Below are 23,861 nucleotides of genomic sequence, written 5' to 3' on the forward strand. Positions count from 1 at the left end.
CACAAGTTGGAGCTGGGGGTTTGGCCTACTGACTCCACAACCCTACTGCGTTGTCAAATTTGTTACTTCTGAGGATGCATGTTGTGCTGCACTGTGGGATATGTTTGGTGTTTCTGACAAGGATTTTATGCTGCACTGGCATTCTTTTAGCATTTTGGGGAGATATTTTATGCTGCACTGTGGTATTCTTTTGGTGGTTTTGAAGAGGTAATTTAAGTCACATTATGGTACGTATTGTTCGGGAGGTATGATGTGTTGCATTCTGGTATATGGTGGTGCTAATATGATGAGTTGTGCTGTCCTGTGGTAAATGATGCTGTTAGGGTGGTATTATGAATACTCCATGGAGGTATTTCGTGCTGCTTGGTAGTAGAATTTTAAGAAGTCCCAATCTATTGAATGCTAAGTTTGTAGGTTGGACTTGACGGACTTGTGTCTTTATCTAACTTTATCAACTATGTTACTACATACTTACTTATACTCCTTGTTCCCTCAGTTCCAAAGAGTCCAGGTTGTAAAGTTTGGCAAGTGCCCGGATTTATGCCACTTGAAAGGTATGAAAAGCCATGGAGAAAGGAGGGTAAGTATTGATCCTGGTCCTAATCTTTTCCTTGGATATTCTCCCTGCTGCTTCTTTGTTCATTAGGCCTAAGGATGAGTCCACATCTGCACTCAGGGATTCTGTTCACCACCCCACTTGTTAAAAAAATGTGGATAAAAAATTCCTGCAAGCAGAACTTTTCTCTCTCAGCATTTTTCAGGCGGAAACCAGGTGGACCCCATTATAGTCTGCAGGGTCTGCGAGTTTTCGCAGGTAACCACTTTGTAAATGGATCAGATTTCTGTTTTTAGGGTCCCCAAGTGGAGCAGAAGAACAGAAACCCGAGCGCAAGTGTGAACTTAGAATAAGAGTACATACAGTTGAGATGGCATAAAATCTCTTTACTTTAAGTGGTATGCTGTCTTTAGGGTTTTTATCTGGGATCAAATTTTTTTTGTGTTGAAGTGATTAGAAGCCATCACAGCAGTCTGGGCTGGGTGGAGATGAAAAGGAAAGACAGGAAAAAGAAAGATCTGGAGTCACAGAATAAGATACAAGATTTATGGAGGAGTGGTCAGCTTTCCTGACATGTCTGTTATGCAACTCTGAAAAATCTTTACTTAGAATTCTGTGCTGTGAACATCTTCTGTTATCACTTCTAGAAATGTATGAATAAGTCCTGAGAGAGAGAGAGAGAGAGAGAGATATTTTGTGAAATGTAGCTAATTCATTTTAACTATGGAGCTACAGTAACCTGTAATACACACCAAATGAGATGTATCAAATTTTGTGGACAACAGTTGTCCCTTGAGTTAAAATCAGTCAGTAGCACTACAGAAAGTGTTTGTGTAGTCCAACCCAGATTAACTTGCTAGCCAGACAAACGGTGTGAAAGTGTGTGTCTGGAAGATCTTCTGGGCATGGACTACATTGGAAACATGAAGTAGTTGGGAGAAAGGCTAAGATTGCACCTATGCTTGCTGCATATTATTATCTGCATATGCCAAAGCGCCCTTGATTCAAATTGTGCTGCCTGTAATTATCACCTAACATCTCTACATTAGGATGGACTCTGAGGTGTACTAAAATCTAGCATAGGGGTTAGCAAACATGACTTTATGATTCTTTACTTGTGAGAATATTGTGATATGAGGGGGTACACAATTTGTAGTATCTTCACTGATCAGCATCTCACCTAGTGGTAGCTCAGTTCTTATGTATGTTCAATGCCATGGTCAATATTTTCAGTTTATTACAATTCTCACTGCATTTCATACTGGGCCAATATGTACCTGCCTAGCATGTACTTATTATTATTGGACCAATCATGCTTGAAAACCTGTGGTGCTATTCAGGCATTATTATTAACACTTTGCTGACTGGGGATGAGTGTGACCTGTTCACAACTGTGTAGAGGAAGATGTAATGTATGTAATGACAACAAATGCATTTCACAGACTCTTTCATGCATTAAATACTAGTTTTGGTAAGGGCTGAGCTGTGTAGAAAAGCGCTGTCCACCATTTAACATTAAATGGAACTGACTACATGTACAAATGTACATTGAAAGTTCTGAAAAGTAAATATATTTCTACGCAAATGAAACTCCACAGAAAAAGGTCTCTTGTATGCCATGGTTACATTGAAAAAAAAAATGGAGGGCTCCTACCCAGATTATTTTAATTTAGCCCTAATCACAGTGCTCAGACCACCATTATGTCATTTTTGGTCTTTTAGGTGACCATATGTTGATGTTCTGGCGGAATCTTTGACCACTCAAAATGTACTGGGAAAATCTGTATTTTACAACAGTATAAGTGAAACCAGGCAAAAAGAGCCAGAAGAGAGCGGTGGCTTGTGCAGTGGCAAGTATGTACAATCTGCATTGACTAGGCTCTAAAGCAGGGGTCTTCAAACTGCGGCCCGGGGGCCACATGCGGCCCACCAAGCACTTCTGTCTGGCCCCGCCAACAACACCGGCAGGCGTGCATTTATAATGAAGCTCATGGGGAGCTCAGGCCAGGCCATGGAGCGCACTTCATTTTACCTGTTGGAGGGCACCGCTCCCGATGTCTGTGCGACCTGCTCTGCCTCCGGCCCACTGTTTAAAAAGTTTGAGGACCCCTGCTCTAAAGAATACTCTCCAGATTATTGTAAGGTTTGTGTTTGTGTAAGTGTTTGGAACAATTGACCATATGATTAATCAGTCTGAAAGCAGATGGCAGTCTAAAATCTAATGTGTATGGCCAGCTTGCATTAGGCTACGGTTACATATATTGGGTCTGTTACAGGATGTTTATAGTGGACCCACCTGCAGAAAAAATTGAATTGGATTGATTTTACAACATAACACAATGCATTAGGATTGCAGTATATTGTACTGGTGATCAGAACCTCTAGGATTCAAAACTCTCAAGGATTTAAAAAAATTAAGAAAAAAAATATCAAATTTCATAATCACCCCACTTTCTCAAGATCAGAAATAAAATAAAAAAAATGCATCTCAAGGCAAGGCCTAGGCAACACGACTGGGACAGAGTATACAATGCTTCAAGCAGTGGTTTTCATCCTCTGGAAATTTGTCTCCTTCATCCTGAGTGGTTACAAGCTTGTAGTTGACGGATTAGCTCCTACAATAGGGAGTTGCTAGGTGGCCCTATTGAGCGCTTTAAATAAATCCTGATGTCAAAATGAGGACTGATGTAGTAATCTTGTCACTGAGGTGATTGTTTCAGCACTCTATTTATGCATTATGACCGATGTATTGTATTACGTGACTGGCCGTATGAGCCATATCTAGAGGTGGGGGTTTTTGATTACACTTAAAAATTCTACTGTGTCAGCTGATACGTGGTGGTTTCTGGCTTCAATAACGAATTCCATCAAAGGTCAAGATGCTGGTGGACTCATGTGCAACATTTCTGGCCAAATTTCAGAAAGGTGCTGCTTAGACTGGAGTTGTGCAAGGGCCAGTAAATGAAGCTGTTTTCTTGTAGGGCTGATCGATTTTCTGATTTTATAGAACATTTGTTTCACCGAATATTTGTTTCATGCTACAGTGTGCTATTTTTTGGATAGCACACTTGCTCTAATGCTAATAAAAAGTGTAACGCTACACAAATAGTGTAAATTAACAATGGCCTATCATTAAACAATCCATTGTCAATGATCTGTTAGAAGACTGTGGCTGCATACATGTACATGTGTGTTATGGGTGCACAGCTGCTGCTTTACACTTTGCACAGGCATTGCTTTTAGTGTTTGCACTATATATAAACATAGCTACAGCTCTCCCGCCTGAGATATATGTATGTATGTATGGCTATATATATATATATATATATATATATATATATATATATATATATATATATATATATATATATATATATATAATTATATCCACTACTAGACAAGCTGCAAAGCTACCAGCCTGACTCCTACTACGTCACTGATCACATGATCACGATGTCACCGAAGGTCCTCTGGCTCACTTGTCTTCAAGCTTGACGTCTCGCTGACATGTGACTGGTCACATGGTTATGCCATCCTCCAAGTCCCTGTGCCTCACTGAGATCTAGGCTGCCTTCTTCACGCATGTGACTGATCACGTGGTCATGACCTCATCGTAGGTCCTTTAGCCTTCTAGTCGGTGTCCAGTATCCTTTGTTTTTCCCCATCACTTCCTGTAGGCTTCCTTTCCATGGTGAAATGTGTTGGTTTCTCCAGTGAGAGGCCCGTACCTGCATCCAGTCCTCAGCCTCAGTGCTCAGCGACGGTCTGCAGCCAGGTACGTGGAAGTGACTGAACTTACTGTGAGGTGACTGAGGCAGCAGAATAAGCCAATGCTGTCCTCTGCTTAGCGAAAGGGTTAACTTACGTCACGGCTGCGAATGAACCGTGCTGTAAATGTCTGGGAATTTACTGCTAGTCAAATCCTTTATTCAGCGCTAGCCATGAATAGTAACCAAGCAAGCGGGAGAAGTGTTCTGTGTGCAGCTCATCCTAGTGCTGGGACTAGCAGCCATCACCCCGAGCTAGGCATGAGGTGGAGGTGGTGCACCCCAGCCTTTCTGACAGAAAAGTTTAGGAATTCCTTCTTAGACTACTGCTCCTGCCGGAACCCTACATATGAGAATGGAAATAAAAGCTGAGGAATTTGTATATTCTTTGCTGTGCTGCTAAAGGCTATTCCCACCTAACACATTATGGCCTGTCATGAATGATAGAGATAGGAATACCCCTTTAATAATTTTCCAAGCAGATTTAAAGGGCAGTTTCAGTCATACACATTTGATAGCAGTCTACTGGATAGGTGGTAAGTGAATATTTCTGACTACTGGAACTGTGTCAATCTTACCTGAAGGTGGAGATTGAAAAGGGGTTTTTCTTCATTTGTTTAGGAAAACAAAAGTGTTTCTGCATCTATTTAAAGAGGACCTCCACCAGTTCAAGTGTTTAGCATTTACTAATAGGTACTGATTCCAGCACAGTTGGAATTTTGTCTCTAGCCCCGACCATTCCTAAGCAACAAGCACAGTTTGGAGTTGCGGCTATTAAATGATGGAAAGTACTGGATTTCTTAGAGGTGGTGAAAGGTCTACTTAGCCCTATTATCTAGAGGTATTTTGCTTTAGACAGGCTTACTTTAAAGTCTGTAAGTAGAAAAAATTAGTGTCAGACTAACAACATTATCTTGTAGGGCGGCTTCTACACTTTCCAAAGATGCGTTTCTTTTTCTACATTGCAGCTCCATATTTGTGAACATCACTGATAATCAGAGTTTTATTTTTATGAAAATTTCCTGCTCAGGCTTTGCTACCCTAGATAATCGCCCATAACCTCAGACAAAGTGGAAGTAATGAGGGCTAGAGCTGGGTGGCAGTTAGGGTTGGTTATTTAGAAAAGAGCGTAAAGCCCCAGCATAACAATAAAATCCTGATTTTCGTGAAAATGGAACGCTACAAGGTACTGTCATTATTCTGCTACAGTTTTGTCTGTTGACAGGCTCTCTTTAATATAGACTTTGTGGAGTATTGCAAAAATATTATATTGTGTCAAACGAAACAGACTTTTGCTCAAAACCTTATTTACCAGTTTTCATATTGGTCAGTCTGGTGGTAACAGATCAGCTCTAAAGTAATTGTCACAGCTGAACAACAACACCTGAATGATGGTGAATGGGCATCATGGTGAAGAGTCCAATGGCAATAACCATTAAGGCTGCATTCACATGGAGTTTTGTGGCGCTGTAAGCCGGCACACATTGAAGTGAATGGGATCTGTTTTCATCGCTCACACTCTGATACGTGTCTGAATGCGCGGCACGTTACTCCGTGGGAACAGAGCCTTAAGGATCATTTGATCCACCAACTAACACGAGCAGCTCCTGTTTCTGTTTCCATTATCAAGACACAGGTGGCACTATCAGGCAAGGTTAACACAGAGGAATCTTGTTTTAGGAATCTTTGTTAGGAGGCAGAGATTGTGACAGGACACTGGGAAAAAGAAAAAAAAATCGGTGCCCTGCCTGATCTTGCCGTGGATTCTGAGTGCTCAAAATCCCATTCACCCAGGCCTAAACAGCAGAGCAAAGCCGCATTCTCTGTTGTGACAATCCTGCAGCCGAATATGGCGGCAGAAAATGAAGAGGAATTTCTTTTCATCTTGTACAATATGAATCTAGCCTTACACATCCCTGTATCTTACAGAACTATTTCCAGGCACTTATCAGAAGGCAATTTGATGTCACGACACATATTCCATGTCCTGCTAATATCCAGCCACCATTGCCTTTCAATGGTTTTGTGTGCAAGAAATCTGAACTGCTACGAACTGGAAGTGTGTTGCCTTTAGCGATGAATTCAGGTTCTGTTTGGGATTTGATGATAGTTGGGCTTGAGTATGGAAGCTTTGTGGTGGGCACTTCAATCCTGCCTTTACTGTGGAGTGATACACTGCCCTATATTCTGATGTGGTGATCTGGAGAGCCATCACATATGATAGTGCTCCTGGCAGTGATATGAGGATATGTAAAGGACATCCTGCAGCCACATGTTTTGCCTCTCATTGCAGGGCTTCCAACTCACATATTTCTTAGGATAATGCTCATCCATACACAGCAAGGGTTTTTCAATGAAGTCTCCATCAGATTGCAACTCTTCCTTACCATGACCCATCACCAGATTTATTGCCAATTGAGCATTTATGCTTAAACGGGTTTTATTAAAGATTTTTCAATAAAATACAAAACGAACAAAAAGAAATAAGTCGAGCAACAATGAAGGAGCATATAAGTCAGCAGGCTGGGAAGCCAAAAAGACCCCCCTCCTCATAAACCAAATACAGCCCAACAGGAAAAAGAAAAGGGAATAAGAAGAGGACACGAAACCATCAAACAAACACAAGACAAGGACGAAGAAACCACAAAGAAGACGCAAGAAACAAGGAAAAAAGAGAGACGAAAACAACACAATTGAGCATTTATGGGGCCAGCTGCTAGCTTTGGCAATCCATGAGTTTACAAGATCTACAGGCTCAGCTGCAACATCTGTGGGCAAATGTGCCTCCATTACCAGCCATATCTCATCTTGTATTTAAGCAGTAAAACCAAAAGGAATTTTGAAAGTGTCACTTTCCACAAAAAGGAGTATCTAAAATATGAGTGTCCAAAAATCAAATAATCTGAATCTTCACCCGAAAAAACCACATAGCGGTTCTTCACATCTACACCCTGCTGTGTGCCCAAACAACAGTTTATGCCCTGGGTACGTATGACACTGTTGTACCCAGAATAATGGTTTTAAAAATCATATGCAGGTATAAACTGCAGTTTGGGAACACAGCCGGGCACAGAAGGGAAAGAGCGCTATTTGGTTTTTGGGGCACAGATTTAGATGGTTTGATTTTTGGACATTATTCCAATTTTGCAGTGTCTGAAATGCCAACAAAGTAGTTTCCTTTGACACATGACCGCATGTTGGAAACTACACCCCTGAAGGAATTTATCCAGTGGTACTGTAAATATTTTTAACCACCAAGTGTTGCATTAATTTATTTTCCAGACATGAATGAGCAGGTGATGGTGAAAAGTAAAAATTGCTCGCTACACCAATTAATTAATTAATCAATCCCTTGAGGGTTGTAATTTCCAAAATAGGCTCACTTTTCTTGCGGATTCCACTTTTCTAGCAATTGAAGGGTTCTGCAAAAGTGGCATAACGTCCAAAAAACAAATGGCTCTCCCTCCCTTCTGTGCCCAGCTGTGGCCAAACATCAGTTTAAATCCACATATGACACTGTTAAATACGTTATTCTGGGTACAACAGTGTCATACATGTGGGCATAAACTGGTGTTTGGGTGCACAGCAGGGAGCAGATGTGAAGGAGCACTATGTAGCTTTTGGATGGTGACGACTAAAAGCAAGCAAAGATCTAGAAAACGGAGAGGAATTGTACAACTTTTTATTGCAAAAAACAATATCTATCTATCTATATATATATATATAGATAGATAGATAGATAGATAGATAGATAGATAGATAGAGAGAGAGAGAGAATATTTTCACGAGTCCATTGGACCTGTGGGTAGGGAGTTGTTATGCTATTTTTCGGCAGTGCAGTATCTGTTTAAATACTAAAGACTTTTTTTTTTTTTTTTTTTTTTTTTTTTTACTTTGTCAGGCTAGCAAGATTAAAGGTGAGATGAACAAGGACTTGGTACAAGTGAATGGTCAGCTCTTAACATACAGCTTGGAGATTATCTGTCTACTGACTGGAGAGGTGAGTCTATATGGTATTCACTAATTCACTTGAAGTTTACCAGCTGTCAAGACAGGTATATCTTATAACTGCTTACAGTGAAGACACACTATGTACCTGGATGTAGTTATAACTACTCTTAGTTATGTGGTCACAGGAGTTGTCACTAATAAGTGACACACTGATTAATTCCAGGCTATTCCTCATTACTGAGGGGGTGACACACTATGTACCTATATATAGTTATAACTGCGCTCCGTTCTGGGGCCATAGGTAGCATAACGGATATATAAGTGACGTAATGATTAATGCCAGGATATTTCTCTTTACCGAGGGGGGGGGGACACACACACACTATGTACCTGTATGTAGTTATAACTGCGCTCCGTTCTGGGGCCATAGGTGGCATAACGGATATATAAGTGACACACTGATTAATTCCAGGTTATTCCTCATTACTGAGGGGGTGACACACTATGTACCTATATATAGTTATAACTGCGCTCCGTTCTGGGGCCATAGGTAGCATAACGGATATATAAGTGACGTAATGATTAATGCCAGGATATTTCTCTTTACCGGGGGGGGGGGGGGGGGACACACACACACACACTATGTACCTGTATGTAGTTATAACTGCGCTCCGTTCTGGGGCCATAGGTAGCATCACTGATATATAAGTGACATAATGATTAATGCCAGGATATTTCTCATTACTGTGGGGGTGACACACTATGTACCTGTATGTAGTTATAACTGCGCTCCGTTCTGGGGCCATAGGTGGCATAATGGATATATAAGTGACACACTGATTAATTCCAGGTTATTCCTCATTACTGAGGGGGTGACACACTATGTACCTGTATGTAGTTATAACTGCGCTCCGTTCTGGGGCCATAGGTGGTATAACGGATATATAAGTGACACACTGATTAATTCCAGGTTATTCCTCATTACTGAGGGGGTGACACACTATGTACCTGTATGTAGTTATAACTGTGCTCCGTTCTGGGGCCATAGGTGGCATAACGGATATATAAGTGACACACTGATTAATTCCAGGTTATTCCTCATTACTGAGGGGGTGACACACTATGTACCTGTATGTAGTTATAACTGTGCTCCGTTCTGGGGCCATAGGTGGCATAACGGATATATAAGTGACACACTGATTAATTCCAGGTTATTCCTCATTACTGAGGGGGTGACACACTATGTACCTGTATGTAGTTATAACTGTGCTCCGTTCTGGGGCCATAGGTGGCATAACGGATATATAAGTGACACACTGATTAATTCCAGGTTATTCCTCATTACTGAGGGGGTGACACACTATGTACCTGTATGTAGTTATAACTGCGCTCCGTTCTGGGGCCATAGGTAGCATCACTGATATATAAGTGACATAATGATTAATGCCAAGATATTCCTCATTACTGAGGGGGTGACACACTATGTACCTGTATGTAGTTATAACTGCGCTCCGTTCTGGGGCCATAGGTGGCATAACGGATATATAAGTGACACACTGATTAATTCCAGGTTATTCCTCATTACTGAGGGGGTGACACACTATGTACCTGTATGTAGTTATAACTGTGCTCCGTTCTGGGGCCATAGGTGGCATAACGGATATATAAGTGACACACTGATTAATTCCAGGTTATTCCTCATTACTGAGGGGGTGACACACTATGTACCTGTATGTAGTTATAACTGTGCTCCGTTCTGGGGCCATAGGTGGCATAACGGATATATAAGTGACACACTGATTAATTCCAGGTTATTCCTCATTACTGAGGGGGTGACACACTATGTACCTGTATGTAGTTATAACTGCGCTCCGTTCTGGGGCCATAGGTAGCATCACTGATATATAAGTGACATAATGATTAATGCCAAGATATTCCTCATTACTGAGGGGGTGACACACTATGTACCTGTATGTAGTTATAACTGCGCTCCGTTCTGGGGCCATAGGTGGCATAACGGATATATAAGTGACACACTGATTAATTCCAGGTTATTCCTCATTACTGAGGGGGTGACACACTATGTACCTGTATGTAGTTATAACTGTGCTCCGTTCTGGGGCCATAGGTGGCATAACGGATATATAAGTGACACACTGATTAATTCCAGGTTATTCCTCATTACTGAGGGGGTGACACACTATGTACCTGTATGTAGTTATAACTGTGCTCCGTTCTGGGGCCATAGGTGGCATAACGGATATATAAGTGACACACTGATTAATTCCAGGTTATTCCTCATTACTGAGGGGGTGACACACTATGTACCTGTATGTAGTTATAACTGTGCTCCGTTCTGGGGCCATAGGTAGCATCACTGATATATAAGTGACATAATGATTAATGCCAAGATATTCCTCATTACTGAGGGGGTGACACACTATGTACCTGGATGTAGTTATAACTGCAGTTACTTCTGGGGTCACAGATGCTGCCACTAATAAGTAAGTGACACACTGATTAACTCCAAGCTATTTCTCATTATTGGCCGCAAAATCATATACAGTGCGGCTGGATTTACACAGCGGGTTTTTTGTTTTTTTTTTGCTGTAGAACATTCTTTGATTGCAATAACACTAAGCGCATGTTACTATGCATCTGTATGCTAAAGATCATTAAGCTGAAAACCTCTGGTTTAATGGCTGTTAGCATACACATGATACACATAATAACATTGCTAGTCATTACTGCAATTATAAACCACATGCAGTTCTTCAGCTAAGAAGTTCTGTAAATCCAGCCTAATGTGAAATAACCTGGAATTAATCAGTGTGTCACTTATCAGTGCAATGCAGTTATAACTACATCCAGGTACACAGTGTGTCACCTCTTAATAACATGACCCGGTTATTGAGTCAGTTATTGAACTGCCACATGGTTCTGGCAACCATGTGGTCAATGACATGTTTATGCTTGAGGTGAAGTGAAATTCTGGGTTTCATGCACACTGTTGTTTGTGATTAATTTGTGAATTGTACATTGCCAGATGTGTTGATTTTTTTTTCTGGTTTATGTTAGTTGTTTTATAAATAAAGGGCTAATTATTTTCTGCTGTTAGACATAGTATCCAAGCATATACAAGGTTTTATGTACCACTGTTATTGGCTTCCTCTGTATAACAAAAATTATCTGTACATGGATGTTTTTCATTGAGAATATATAAGAATATTGATACATATGTAATTACTCAGTCCTTTCGAGTGTACTGATCTGTTTTTTTGTTTTTATTTTTAATTAATATAAATATATATTTAAAAAAAAACAAAAAAAAAACAATTGTTTTTTGCTTTCAATTTTAAGTCCATTACTTATCAATTTGTAGGATTTACATAATGTGTATCTTGGGCCAGTGTAATATGGGTGCTTTATTGCTCACATATTGTGGACGGGGCATCTGAAGTTCCTGCGGTTCATCATTACTGCAGTTAAGAAGTCATAAATCTTTTCTAGATTTGATGACTCACTGGAAGTCTGGCTATTTTGTCTGTATTAGGGGTGAAATAAAAAAAAAAAATTAAAAAAGCCGTTTTTATATCCATCTGAAAACTGCCAAAAACTGTTTTTTGTTTTTTTTTTATGGTGGCGCCTCAGTGGGTGAAAAGGTCTTGTTTGACTGATGGAACTTTTTCTGCCTGTCAGAAATGTTTGATACTTTCATCTCTAGTGATGATTGTTATTGCTCTTATTGTAGATTGTAATGGATATCACTAGAGGGGCAGTCACAATGTTTTACTCTATAAAGATCAGGTATGGCTTGAATAGGGACAGTGTCAAATGTAAACTTTATTAATGATTTTGTGCAAGTGTTTGGTGTAATTCTTTTTGTTCCGTGATCTGGACGCTGATAAACTTCTGGGTCACGGCACCAATAAATGGCTTGATTAGGTTCAAAGGGGTACCGTATAAGACTACCTCTTTGACTAGGCTGAGAGGGGTATTACATTAACCCGCTATGTGACAAGCAGAGATCAAAAGTACAGTATGCTCTCTTGTTTGGTATGAGAGGAAATAACATAAACAGAATTCCATGCTAACCTTCCCCTTGGGGTCGCATACAGTTTTTTTATTGTTTTATGCATTTCAATGGGGACATATTATTATTCTCTGCGCAGTTTGTAGTTCATCTTCTTCTGCCGCCCTCATCCTTCTCACTGTCCCCAGATTCTGTCTTAGGCTGGGGGGGGGAGAGGATGGAAACACTTTATAGCCCAGTATCTCTGGATCTGCAATATTGCACAAAATCACATCACTTATTCGGGTTGATATTCAGCTTTGGTTATTTTTCGATTAATTGCCCAGCCCTAACTCACGGTAGTTCAGGAACTCACAGTATCATAAATCACTGATGTTGTGAGTTAAGTTCTGACTTGTCAAGGTTGGTCCTGCTGGGACTGTGTTTCATGAGCTGAGTATGTTCTTCTGGATTTGTTGATGCAGTTTTGGAAGCCAAAAAAGATTTGCCTTTTATAGTATCTCACTAATATCACATAGACTCTCACCAAGTTGGACTTAAATCAGCAAAATACAGTATACAAGATTCCTGACTGTCACCTAGAACATCTCACTGGAATATTTGGCCCACATTGTATGAAATTGTATAAGGAAGGAATGACGAACCAGTAAAAGGCTAATGCAAATGAGTGCTGATCAACATGTTAGGGTGCATTCACACTGAGTAAACGCAAGCTTATTCTGAACGTAAAACACGTTCAGAATAAGCGGCGTCTAAAGCAGCTCCATTCATTTCTATGGGAGCGGGGATACGAGCGCTCCCCATAGAAATGAATGGGCTGCTTCTTTCACTCCGTGCAGTCCCATTGAAGTGAATGGGGAGTGCCGGCGTATACGCCCCTGCATCAGGCTGCGTAAACAAATCCTAAATTGTTGTAAATTCATTCAGTTTTGAAGAACTTTAGTAGTTACTGACTTATGTTGGACAGGAAGGTTTTCAGTGGATCTTGTAATTTTTCCTTTATTTAGGATTATACAGTTGTGAAGAAACATGGCGAATCAGTTACTGGAGGTGATGCTCCTGCATCTGAACTGTCTGCTGCCAGCATGGTTATGCCACAAATAAACCTTGATCATCAGATGATGAAGAATATGCTAGATTTAGCCAACAAAATAATTCAAGCAGTTAAAGAAGAGGTGAGAATGTTGCTGTATTTACAAAAGTTACTATATATCTTATCACTGTATTGTGCACTGTGAGGCCTGGTTCACATCTGTGTTCAAACGCATCAAAGCGGTGAGCAGTGAAAGCACAGGAACCCCATAGACTATAATGGGGACCATGTGTTTTCCGCGCGGTATCCGCATGAATCATGCAGAGAGAAAAGTAGTTCTTGAAGTACTTTTCTCTCCACATGATTTGTGGGAACACCATGCAGAAAACACACGGACCCCATTATAGTCTATGCAGTCCATGTGCTTTAATTGCTCACCACCTTTTGAATGCGTTCGGTATTCCGTTCAGGGGGTCCCCAAGTGCACTCACCGAACAGAATGCCTTACGCAGATGTGAACCCGCCCTCACATGGTGGTGACTGTTGAATATGCTTGGGGGGAGATGATAGGCGCCCTTCAACTGAGCATGCATGTGTTATTTAAGGAGGGAGGAGAGCAATCCACCACCAGACACCTTAGGCAGTACTTTATGTTTTTCAACATCTGTTGTCAGGAAGAGTATGGAAGCCCCCATACACATTAAATAGTTGGTAGGTTCTGTTGCATTTATTTAATGTGGATGTTCAGCTATTTTTATTATCACATGAAACTGTTCACATACATACATATCTGTCTACAATATATATGCATAAAGGAAAGAGAAAAAAATAAGAAATGGAAGATATTTGACTGTGTTCACATGACTTAATAGCCATGAGGAAAAATCCTATAAGGAATATGCAGCATAAGTTGAGGCTGACCCTCATATTTCTTCTGCAGCTTTACTGTTTCATTTGATGTGGATCCAAACATAGAATAGCCCAGTTCATTGGGGCTTCTCCACAATTTTAGCAAGGAGTATGTGCCGAAATTGGCTGAACAAAATGCACTGTGAACATACCCATACTTTTTATGTCTGAATAGAATTGTTTATATTCATGTCCTTTATTCTTAGAACTTTTTTAAGGCTGAAATTGTTCTTTTTTTCCCCTTAATAGTTCTCTGGAACTTCAGGTTTCCTTGAAGGCAGTTGTGAGGGTAAGTGTATAATATTGTTATGCCATAATATACTATGGTTTATAGCTCGGCTTTCGGAACAGTCTACCCTGAGATAAATGCAACTATACTCTAAAACTTTACCATCATGCAAGTCATTGGTTTTGTATATCGCACTCTTCAGGAAATAACCCTCATGAGGATAACAGTCAAATCTCAGAGCATCTGACTAATTTAGTAAATTTGGTGAACAAGATGTCCAAAGACAAGAGTCAGGTGATTGGAAAGATCTCAAACCATACCTTGGAACTTATCTACCTTCTGATTGGAGAGGTGAGCAGATAGGGAAAGAAGGTATGTACTGCAACCAACTACATTATACAAGAAATGCTGCAAAAGTGACACAATTTACTTTCATTGAAAATTCTAAACTTGTTGTGTCTCTAGTGATGTGTATAGTGAGCATGGCTTAATTTTATTATTCTGTTTTATAATGTAAGAACATGCTTTGCTTCCTGTCAGTGGCCTTAAATGTCTCCTCTTATTAATGTACTGCATTTGAAAAGGTTGCTCACAAAGGAAGAAAAGCTAAAGCTGTAGGTAAACAATCTGCCTGTTGATAGTTAAGTGTGGTGTCTTGTACTCACACACGTGAGGTCTATAGTCCATAGAGACCATTGAATGCTTCATACTGTTGTTTGACATACCAGTGAATTATTTAACCTTTCTCTCTGTTTAGGACTATATTGTTGTAAAAAAGTATAATGATAACACAACTGATAGCAGTACATCCACTGTTTCTGAAGACGACCCTAACCTGGTGATATGCGAGAAAAACAAAGCAAAGAAGGTCTTAGTACTTGCCAATAAAATAATTAAAATATTAACAGATCAGGTAGGTGTTTTGTATTGCACACAAACACAGATATTTGTCTCTAACCCTAAAAGGGCGGCCGCTGGTTTACAGATACAGCTGTAACTTCCGTAGAAATAAATAGAAGTTACAGAGCAACAGAGGACCACAAGCTATGCTCTTTATATAATACCTATTTACTTCTATGGGACCTTTAGAAACAGCATAGAACAGCCATGTAGAACTGTTTCTACAATCATGGCCACCACAGGGAGAAAGGCTGAGATGGTCTTTTATTGTAGCAATGGTACTAAATACTTATAAATACAGTACTGTTAAATGTGTATTTGTTTTGTTCACAGGTTTGTTTATTTTGTGTTTCATGCAGACAAAATTATTTGCGTATACTTTAAGGCTACATTCAAATGGATGCAGCCTTTAACAGTGTTTTCTAGAATACAAGTGAATTTTGTGCTGAGGGCCATTAACCTGGCACAACCACTACACAGTGTACAGAGCGGTCTGCTTCCTGCCTCATACAGTGTGTTAGCTCCGGATGTTTATGTACAATAAGTTAATTTTGACAGAATTGGCATCTTGTTGCTTTCAGTTTCCACGTTGTTTTACTGTAACTACAAAGTGGATGGAATTCTACTGAATCCCATCCACGCATTGCAGAAAAATACATGCAGCGGATACGCTGTGATTTCTAAAACCGCAGCAGTTTTGGAAAATGCAGAATGTCACTTGTACCTACAGAAATGCCAGCGGTTTGCCTATAGGTGTAATGTGAATAGCACTGTGGGAAAAACCGCAATGCATTGCTGTAGTGGCTTTTCTCTCAGCGATTTTTTTATTTTTTTATTTTTTTTTTGCTGCAGCCCGCTACGTGGGGCATTAGCCTTAAACAGGACCTTTCATCAGATTGGGCACAGGCAGTTCTATATACTGCTGGAAAGATGACAGTGCGCTGAATTCAGCGCACTGTCGGCTTTCCCGATCTGTGCCCTGGGTAAAGTGCTATCGGTCCCGGTACTGTATCGCGTTACAGTCAGAAGGGCGTTTCTGACACTTAGCCAGGGACACCCTTCTGCCCAGCAGAAGGCTCACAACGTACATTTTTTTCCCTATTATTTTGTCTTCGGAGTATGGGAGGAAATCCACGCAAACTCGGGGAGAACATACAGACTCCTTGCAGATGTTGTCCTTGGCAGGATTCAAACTCAGGACTCTGTTGCTGCAGGGCTGCAATGCTAACCACCGAGCCACCGTGTTGCCCCTAGCCCTTTTCTAATATGGCCATTATCATGGGATTTTTGGTTTACTATTTGTAATTATTATCAAAAATTTAAAGGGGTTTCCATCATTTAACCCCTTAAGGACCAGGCCATTTTTTGGTTTCGCATTTTCGTTTTTCCCTCCTCAGATTTCAAGAGCCATAACTTTTTCATTTTTCAGTTCACAGAGTCACATGATAGCTTATTGTTTGCGGGACAAATTGTACTTTGTAATGGCACCATTCAATATGCTGTGCAATGTACTGGGAAGCTGGAAAAAAATTCAGAATGAGGCGCAATTGGAGAAAAAATGCATTTGCGCCATTTTCTTATGGGTTTAATTTTTACAGCATTCACTGTTTAGTACAAATGACATGTTACCTGTGTTCTACGTGTCAGTACAAACGCGGTGATACCAAATTTATATAGTATTTGAAATTTTTTGATACTTTTAAAAAAATGATAAACTTTGCAAAATAGAAAAAAAAATTTGTGTCATCATGTTCTAACACCTGTAACTTTTTCATATTTCCATGTATGGAGCTGGTTGTGGTGTCTTTTTATGCGGGACAAGATGACGTTTCTATTGATACCATTTGGGGAAAGATCCGATGGTTTGATCACTTTTTATTCAATTTTTTATAGGAGGCAAAGTGTTGAAAAAAACGCTTTTTGGCTGTTTTTATTTTTTTTGCCGCTACGCCGTTCGCAGTACGGGATAAATGTTTTAATATTCTAATAGTTCAGGCATTTTGGAGCGCAGGGATACCTAATATGTTTATGTTTAATGTTCTTTAATTACTTTTATAGCTGATCTAGGGAAAGGGGGGTGATTTGAACTTTTATATTTTTTTTATTTTTTTAATACTTTTAAAAACTTTTTTTTTTTCTTCTGTTATATTTATGATCAGACCCCTTAGGTACCTTGAAACCTAGGGAGTCTGATCGCTCATACTATTCACTGCAATACTACAGTATTGCAGTGAATAGGAAAATCGCAGCACTTCTATTAGACGATGCCTCTGGCATCGTCTAATAGATCTAGTGCAGAGACAAGCCTGGAAGCCTTCAATAGGCTTCCGGCTGTCATAGCAACCGATCACCGCCCTCTTGTGACGTTCAGGAGGGCGGCGATCGGCAAAACATGGCGGCGCCCATGGCGCCGTTTACACACTGCGGTCACGTTTGACCGCAGTGTGTAAAGGGTTAACAGCAGCGATCGGCTCGGGCACCGACCGCTGCTGTTAGTGGCAGGTCCTGGCTGTATTATACAGCCGGCATCTGCCGTGTATGGAGCGAGCTCAGCGTGTGAGCTCGCTCCATACATCCCCATGCGACCCATGACGTACAGTTACGTCAAGGGTCACTAAGGGGTTAAAGGTCAGTAAGTTTGGGTTAAATTTAAACTCCTGTTATTTTGTCCATACTAATGTGGCACTATAGTGACAATACATAAGATGACAGCATCACAATCGGCAAGGTAGTTATGTGGGGGGGGGGGTGCAGACTTGCGTACATATTTGTGGATTTTTAAATCCTGGGGACCCTTTAAAAATCTGTCAGTGGATCACATTCATATCTCATACTTAGAAACAAATGCTGAGATTCTGTATGCATTTCAGTTGTACGTAGAATAAAAAATATAAATAGATTTTTATTCGTAAAACATTTGCCTGTAGACAAACTGCTTTTCTCAGTCTTGCATGGTTAAGTTGATGGGTTTTTTTTGTTTAGATGCCTATAAAATATGAAGATATTGAAGTATATTCTACAATGGAAGAGTATTTAAAAGGATATAAAGAGTTTTTGAAAGATGTGGTACTGGACAATGATCAAAGCCAACATGGACCTGGTAAGAAGGTATTTTGTATTGCATTTTATAACACAAAAAGACAAATGCACAAAAACTCATTGCATATCCAAAACCAGACCTTTATTGCAGCCAAAAAGAGATTGCAAATATATAAAGTACACCTACGAGTACCACTTAATAACCAAACAGAATCAAAATATCCAACCTGTATAAAGGTAGGGGAAAACCAGCACACCACTCAATAGGTCAAATACCAACAAGTGTGTACAGGATAAAACACATGTAAAGTTTAAAAAAAAAAAAAAATCATCATAATAAAGTATCAAAAATAAATAATAGGAATAGTAGTAATACCAAGGTGAAGAAATGAATCCTGTTTGATAGTGAGTAACTGTGGCTAAAAAATCCTGACACGGTGTGTGGTCATCCGCCTTTCGTGCGTGTCATACTTTCTCCATATCATGTCGGGCGCAGGAGACCAACTTTAAGATACTTTCCAGATGGTATAGGGTTCCGGGCCTCCTACATGATATTTATCCCTCCACCTCTGATAGATGCTGGAGATGTCTCTCCGACCGCGGCACGATGGCCCACATTTGGTGGGGATGTCCTCTCCTTCGTCCCTTTTGGACTGGGGTCAGACAGGTTATTCGGCAGGTGACGGGGATTGACCTGGAAGATGACCCGGCCCCGCTATTTCTTTCCCTATTCTCCCGGATGTTCCGTAAACCCACCCGTAGACTTCTTGGATTTTTATTGGTGGCAGCTCGCTCTGTCATTCCCAGGTTATGGAAGTCCACGACCCCTCCCTCGCTCATTTGTTGGCTGAATGAGGTTCTTGCCTTGCGAACTATGGAGACCCTGGTAGCTGAGCTCCGTCAAGATGATACCAAGCATCAACAGACCTGGCTTCTTTGGAATCATTTTTATTATTCTGCCGACTTCCGTTCCCTCTTTCCTTCTGTGTCCCCTGTGTAATGTCCCCCTGTGCGGTTTGTTTGTCAAATTTTTCCTTATTTCCTCTGTCTACTGATATTCATGTGTTCTGAGGTTCTCGCATATGGTTTGTTTCTCAGCTCTGCTGTGCCAGAGCATTTATCTGTTTTTTTTTTTTTTGCCCATTTCCCACCCTTCACCCCCCCCTCTCCACCCCCTTCTTTCCCCCCCCCACAGTTTTGCCATTATTTGATACTTCTATACATTATTTCCCCCCTTCCTACACCCCCTTTTTCTTTTTCCCCTCCGGTTTTGTGAAAAAATTTTGGAAAAACTTTTAATAAAACTTCTAATGTTGAAAAAAATCCTGACACATATGGCAGTGATGACGCTGGGTTCACACCAGCGTCTGGACTCTGTTATCAGGTTTCCATCTTCTGCATGCAGAAGACGGAAACCTGTCATGCCGAGTCCGGCCGTGAGCGTTTTCAGCTCTCCGCGGCGAAACCGTTTTTTTTTTAAACCAGACACAGACTCTGTATCCGGTTTAAAAGAAAAAAAACGGTTTCGCCGCGGAGAGCTGAAAACACTCACCGGCGCACACGGCTGGAGACTTTTCAAAACCATTCAAATGAATGGGTTTGAAACATGACTGCAGGTTTCCATCTCTTGCCCTGTTTTGTGCAGGAAACGGAAACCTGCAGAACGGAGTACGAGCGCAGATGTGAACGAGCCCTGAGGCAGTAATACATGGTGATATGAATGGCAATTCTGTACCTACAGTTATCAACAGGACTCATTTCTACACTCTGGTATTATCACTGTTTATGTTATTTACTTATTGATACTGCATTATGGTGCTGATTTAATGCAGTTTCTTTTATTATAAATTGATGCACTTTATATGAGTTATCCTGTGTGTGTTTGCTGGTATTTCACCTGTTGGGTATTATGGAGGTTATCCCCTTGCCCCTATATGTACTGGAGATTTTTTATTCTATTTGTTTTTAAGTGATTTTAATTGATGTGTGGTATATATTTCCTATCTCTTTTATCCACAGTATTGATCTGGTTTTGGATGTGCAATCAGTTTTTGCATATGACTTTTTTGGTTATCATGTGTTATTTGTATGTATGGACTTGCACTCTAAATATATTGTATAGTGCCCACCCACTTTTTTTTTTTTTTTTTTTTTTTTTTTTTTATGTAGATTGTGAGCCCCACATAGAGCTCACAATGTACATTTTTCCCTATCCGTATGTCTTTTTTGGAATATGGGATGGAAATCCATGCAAACACGGGGAGAACATACAAACTCCTTGCAGATGGTTTTTTGCCCTTGGTGGGATTTGAACCGAGGACCCCAGCGCTGCAAGGCTGCAGTGCTAACCACTGAGCCACCGTGTGGCCCCTCCACCCACTCTTTTGAATTGTTAGTAGACACACTTTTTTTTTTTTTTTATTTTTCTTCTGTGTTTTAATTTTCTGATTGTAGATTTAGTTTTTTTTTTTTTTTATACTGTTATCTAAACATAGTAAATGCGGTGACTGTCTTGTCTAAGCCACTTTTAATTGCATACAATTATGCTGGAAAGCAGCTCATTAGGACATTTTTATTATACATTCTACGCCAGAGTTCTGGCTTAAAAAGTTGCAGAGCTCGGGTTTACATCTTTTTACATGCTACAATAATTGTCGGAAATGGCATTTTTTGCACTTCCCATACCGCTTTCTTAAAAATGAAAGTTGCATGGGAGTTGTGTTGCATTTAATATAATTTATATCAGTTTACTAGCTGGGGTAGCTTTCAGCACAGACACTTGGCCCAGCGGAGGAACCATCACTTTTATGAAGAGGCGTGTCAGTGCCAGGGATTTGAAGGGATTTCAATACTCGAGTCTTCTTTAATATCTCCCCATTGTCTTCTTTGTGAAAGTGTTCTGGGAACATGACCTGTGCAAAAGATTGTGAATGGTGGATTTTGTGTTACTTATATTACTGTACAGCTATTATCTTCCATTGTAATACTGTCTGTGATGATAATGAGATAACTGTGGAAAAGCAGAGATTACTTTTCAACAGGAAGTGACAGCTAAGTATGAAACTGCTTTGAGTTCTACTCAAAAATACAAATAAATGTGTTCATTCAAAAAAGAAACAAAGAAACCTGTTAAAATTCCACAGCTGCCATTGTCGCTCCAGTTTATTTTAATTTAAAATGCTTTTTGTGTATTTTTTTTTATACAGGTGGTAAATTAAAAATCAAAAATAGTCTTGATGAACCAAACACAGAATCCACAGAGGTAGACACTATTGAAGAAGGCACATCTATCAGACCTGATCTTAATGCAGATTTGCGAACACAAGCTAAAGTAAGCAAGCGAAAAAGTAAACCTGTAAGACTCTTATACACGGAATTCACCCATCGGAAAGAGAAAACTGTTTCTTTTAATACCTCTAAAAAACAGGAGATTTCATATGAGCCATCCTTTACCAATGATAGTGAACAAACTGACTCTAAGGTACAGAAATATGATGATGTAAATTTAACATCAAGTAATGACTCTTTTGATAACACAAGCATCAATGGTTTGTCAGACCCTTCATCTCACGAGTGTAAACCGACAGCAGATGTATTGAAAGCCATAGTAAAAGAAGAGGATATAGGAGCCTTCTCTGAGGATAGTGAAATTGGACCAGCAGAATTCAGTATGAATCCTACACATGCAAAGCCATATGTATGTGGCCTTTGTGGCAAAAACTTTACAAAAAAGTCGCACCTTGTAACACATCGTCGGGTTCACACTGGAGAAAAACCATATGCCTGTCATGACTGTGGAAAACGCTTTACCAGCAACTCAACGCTTGTAGACCATCAAAGAATTCACAGAGGGGAGAAGCCTTTTGTCTGTACAGATTGTGGAAAAAGCTTCACAAAGAACTCTAATCTTATTGACCATCAGAGAACCCACACAGGAGAAAAGCCTTTTGCCTGTACAACCTGTGGAAAGAGTTTTGCCAGAAGCTCAAACCTAGTGGAGCACCAGAAAATCCATACAGGAGAGAAATCATTTATATGTTCTGAATGTGGGAAGGGTTTCTCCAGAAGTTCAAGTCTTGCTGAACACCAGAAGATTCATACAGGAGGAGAGTCTTACATATGCTCAGAATGCGGACAGTGTTTCACAAAGAACTCCAGTCTGGTCAGACATCAGAGCATTCACACGGGAGAGAAGCCCTTTATATGTTCTGAGTGTGGGAAGAGTTTCTCAAACAGTTCAAACCTTGTTAGACATCAGATAACACACACGGGAGAGAAACCTTTTACATGTCCCATCTGTGGACGCAATTTTAACCAGAACTCTAATCTTATTTCTCATCAGAAAACTCATAGACATAAGGTGACAGAAATAAAGTGAATTAGTGGATAAACCTAAACAGTATTATTAATGAACCTGTTATGTTTTATTTCCAGAAAACAAATATGTATTTTATTTAAGATGCAGTGGTGTAAGCAGAGCTTTACATAAACTATGTAATATCTTGAGATAAGATTGGAACCTCTCCACTTTTCCAAGTTGCGTAGAGGAAATAAAATGTTAATGGCTCACATTTGAGCAAGTATCACAAGTATAGAAATGAGTCAAGTTACAGAAGCTTGTGAATAATCACGTTACTAGTGATCTTATTAGATGTGTGTGTTTGTCTTTGTCCTATTGGCTCCCATTACTATTTATTTTGGCAGGCTGACTTAATGTAGGGATAATTTACCAGCACTGTTTGGGGTGGAGAATGTAGAAACAGTGATGTCACACAACCAACAAATTGTTTTGGCATTTAGATACTAAAAAAACAACAAAATTGTGTTTTATAATTGGATATGCATAGAAACTGGTAGCTAAACGATAGTTTTATATACCTTATGCAAATTTTGCACTTTAAAGTGTAACATGATGCTTGTCGCTGCTATGTATGCAGCCATTACAGTGTAAATAATGTATAGAATAGGTGTGTGAACGGTTTATGAATCTTCAATGCTTATAACATTCATATTGGTGTTTATCAGATGTTACCTTTTGTCTTTTTTTTTGTATATTGTGAACCCCATATAGGGATCACAATGTACATTCTTTTGTCCTATCAGTATGTCTTTGTAGAATTGGAGGAAATCCACACAAACACAGGGAGAACATACAAACTCCTTGCAGATGTTGTTCCTGGCGGGATTCGAACCCAGGACTCCAGCACTGGAAAGCTTCAGTGCTTAACCACTGAGCCACCATGCTGCCCCTACCTTTTGTAATTGTAAAAAGTAAGCAATGTGATAACATTAAAATCCAATTCAGTAAGCCTGTGAAGTCCAGGAGTCAACAGAATTTAGGCAGAGATCACATACTTTACAGATTAGTCTCAATTGTACTTTTAACAAAATTAAAGGGATTCTACCATTAAAAATCTTTTTTCTGTGGCTAACACGTCGGAATA

General features: G+C 39.9%; 1 protein-coding gene across 2 annotated transcripts; it reads left to right on the forward strand.

The window, feature by feature from the left end:
• Positions 1–502: 502 nt before the first annotated feature.
• Positions 503–23,308, forward strand: LOC142203348 (uncharacterized). Of its 2 annotated transcripts, none has more exons than XM_075273988.1 (8): positions 503–580; positions 8,225–8,323; positions 13,315–13,482; positions 14,499–14,538; positions 14,681–14,829; positions 15,236–15,391; positions 18,361–18,478; positions 21,624–23,308. In XM_075273988.1, exons 1-8 carry the CDS (start codon positions 557–559, stop codon positions 22,793–22,795), a joined length of 1,926 nt encoding a protein of 641 aa, XP_075130089.1. In that variant the 5' UTR covers positions 503–556; the 3' UTR covers positions 22,796–23,308. The 2 variants fall into 2 exon arrangements, with proteins under 2 accessions (XP_075130089.1, XP_075130088.1); XM_075273987.1 differs by lacking the exon at positions 503–580 and adding an exon at positions 4,204–4,331.
• The last annotated feature ends 553 nt before the right edge of the window (positions 23,309–23,861 follow it).

Source organism: Leptodactylus fuscus, chromosome 5 (assembly GCF_031893055.1).
Source record: "Leptodactylus fuscus isolate aLepFus1 chromosome 5, aLepFus1.hap2, whole genome shotgun sequence".
Lineage (NCBI taxonomy): Eukaryota > Metazoa > Chordata > Amphibia > Anura > Leptodactylidae > Leptodactylus > Leptodactylus fuscus.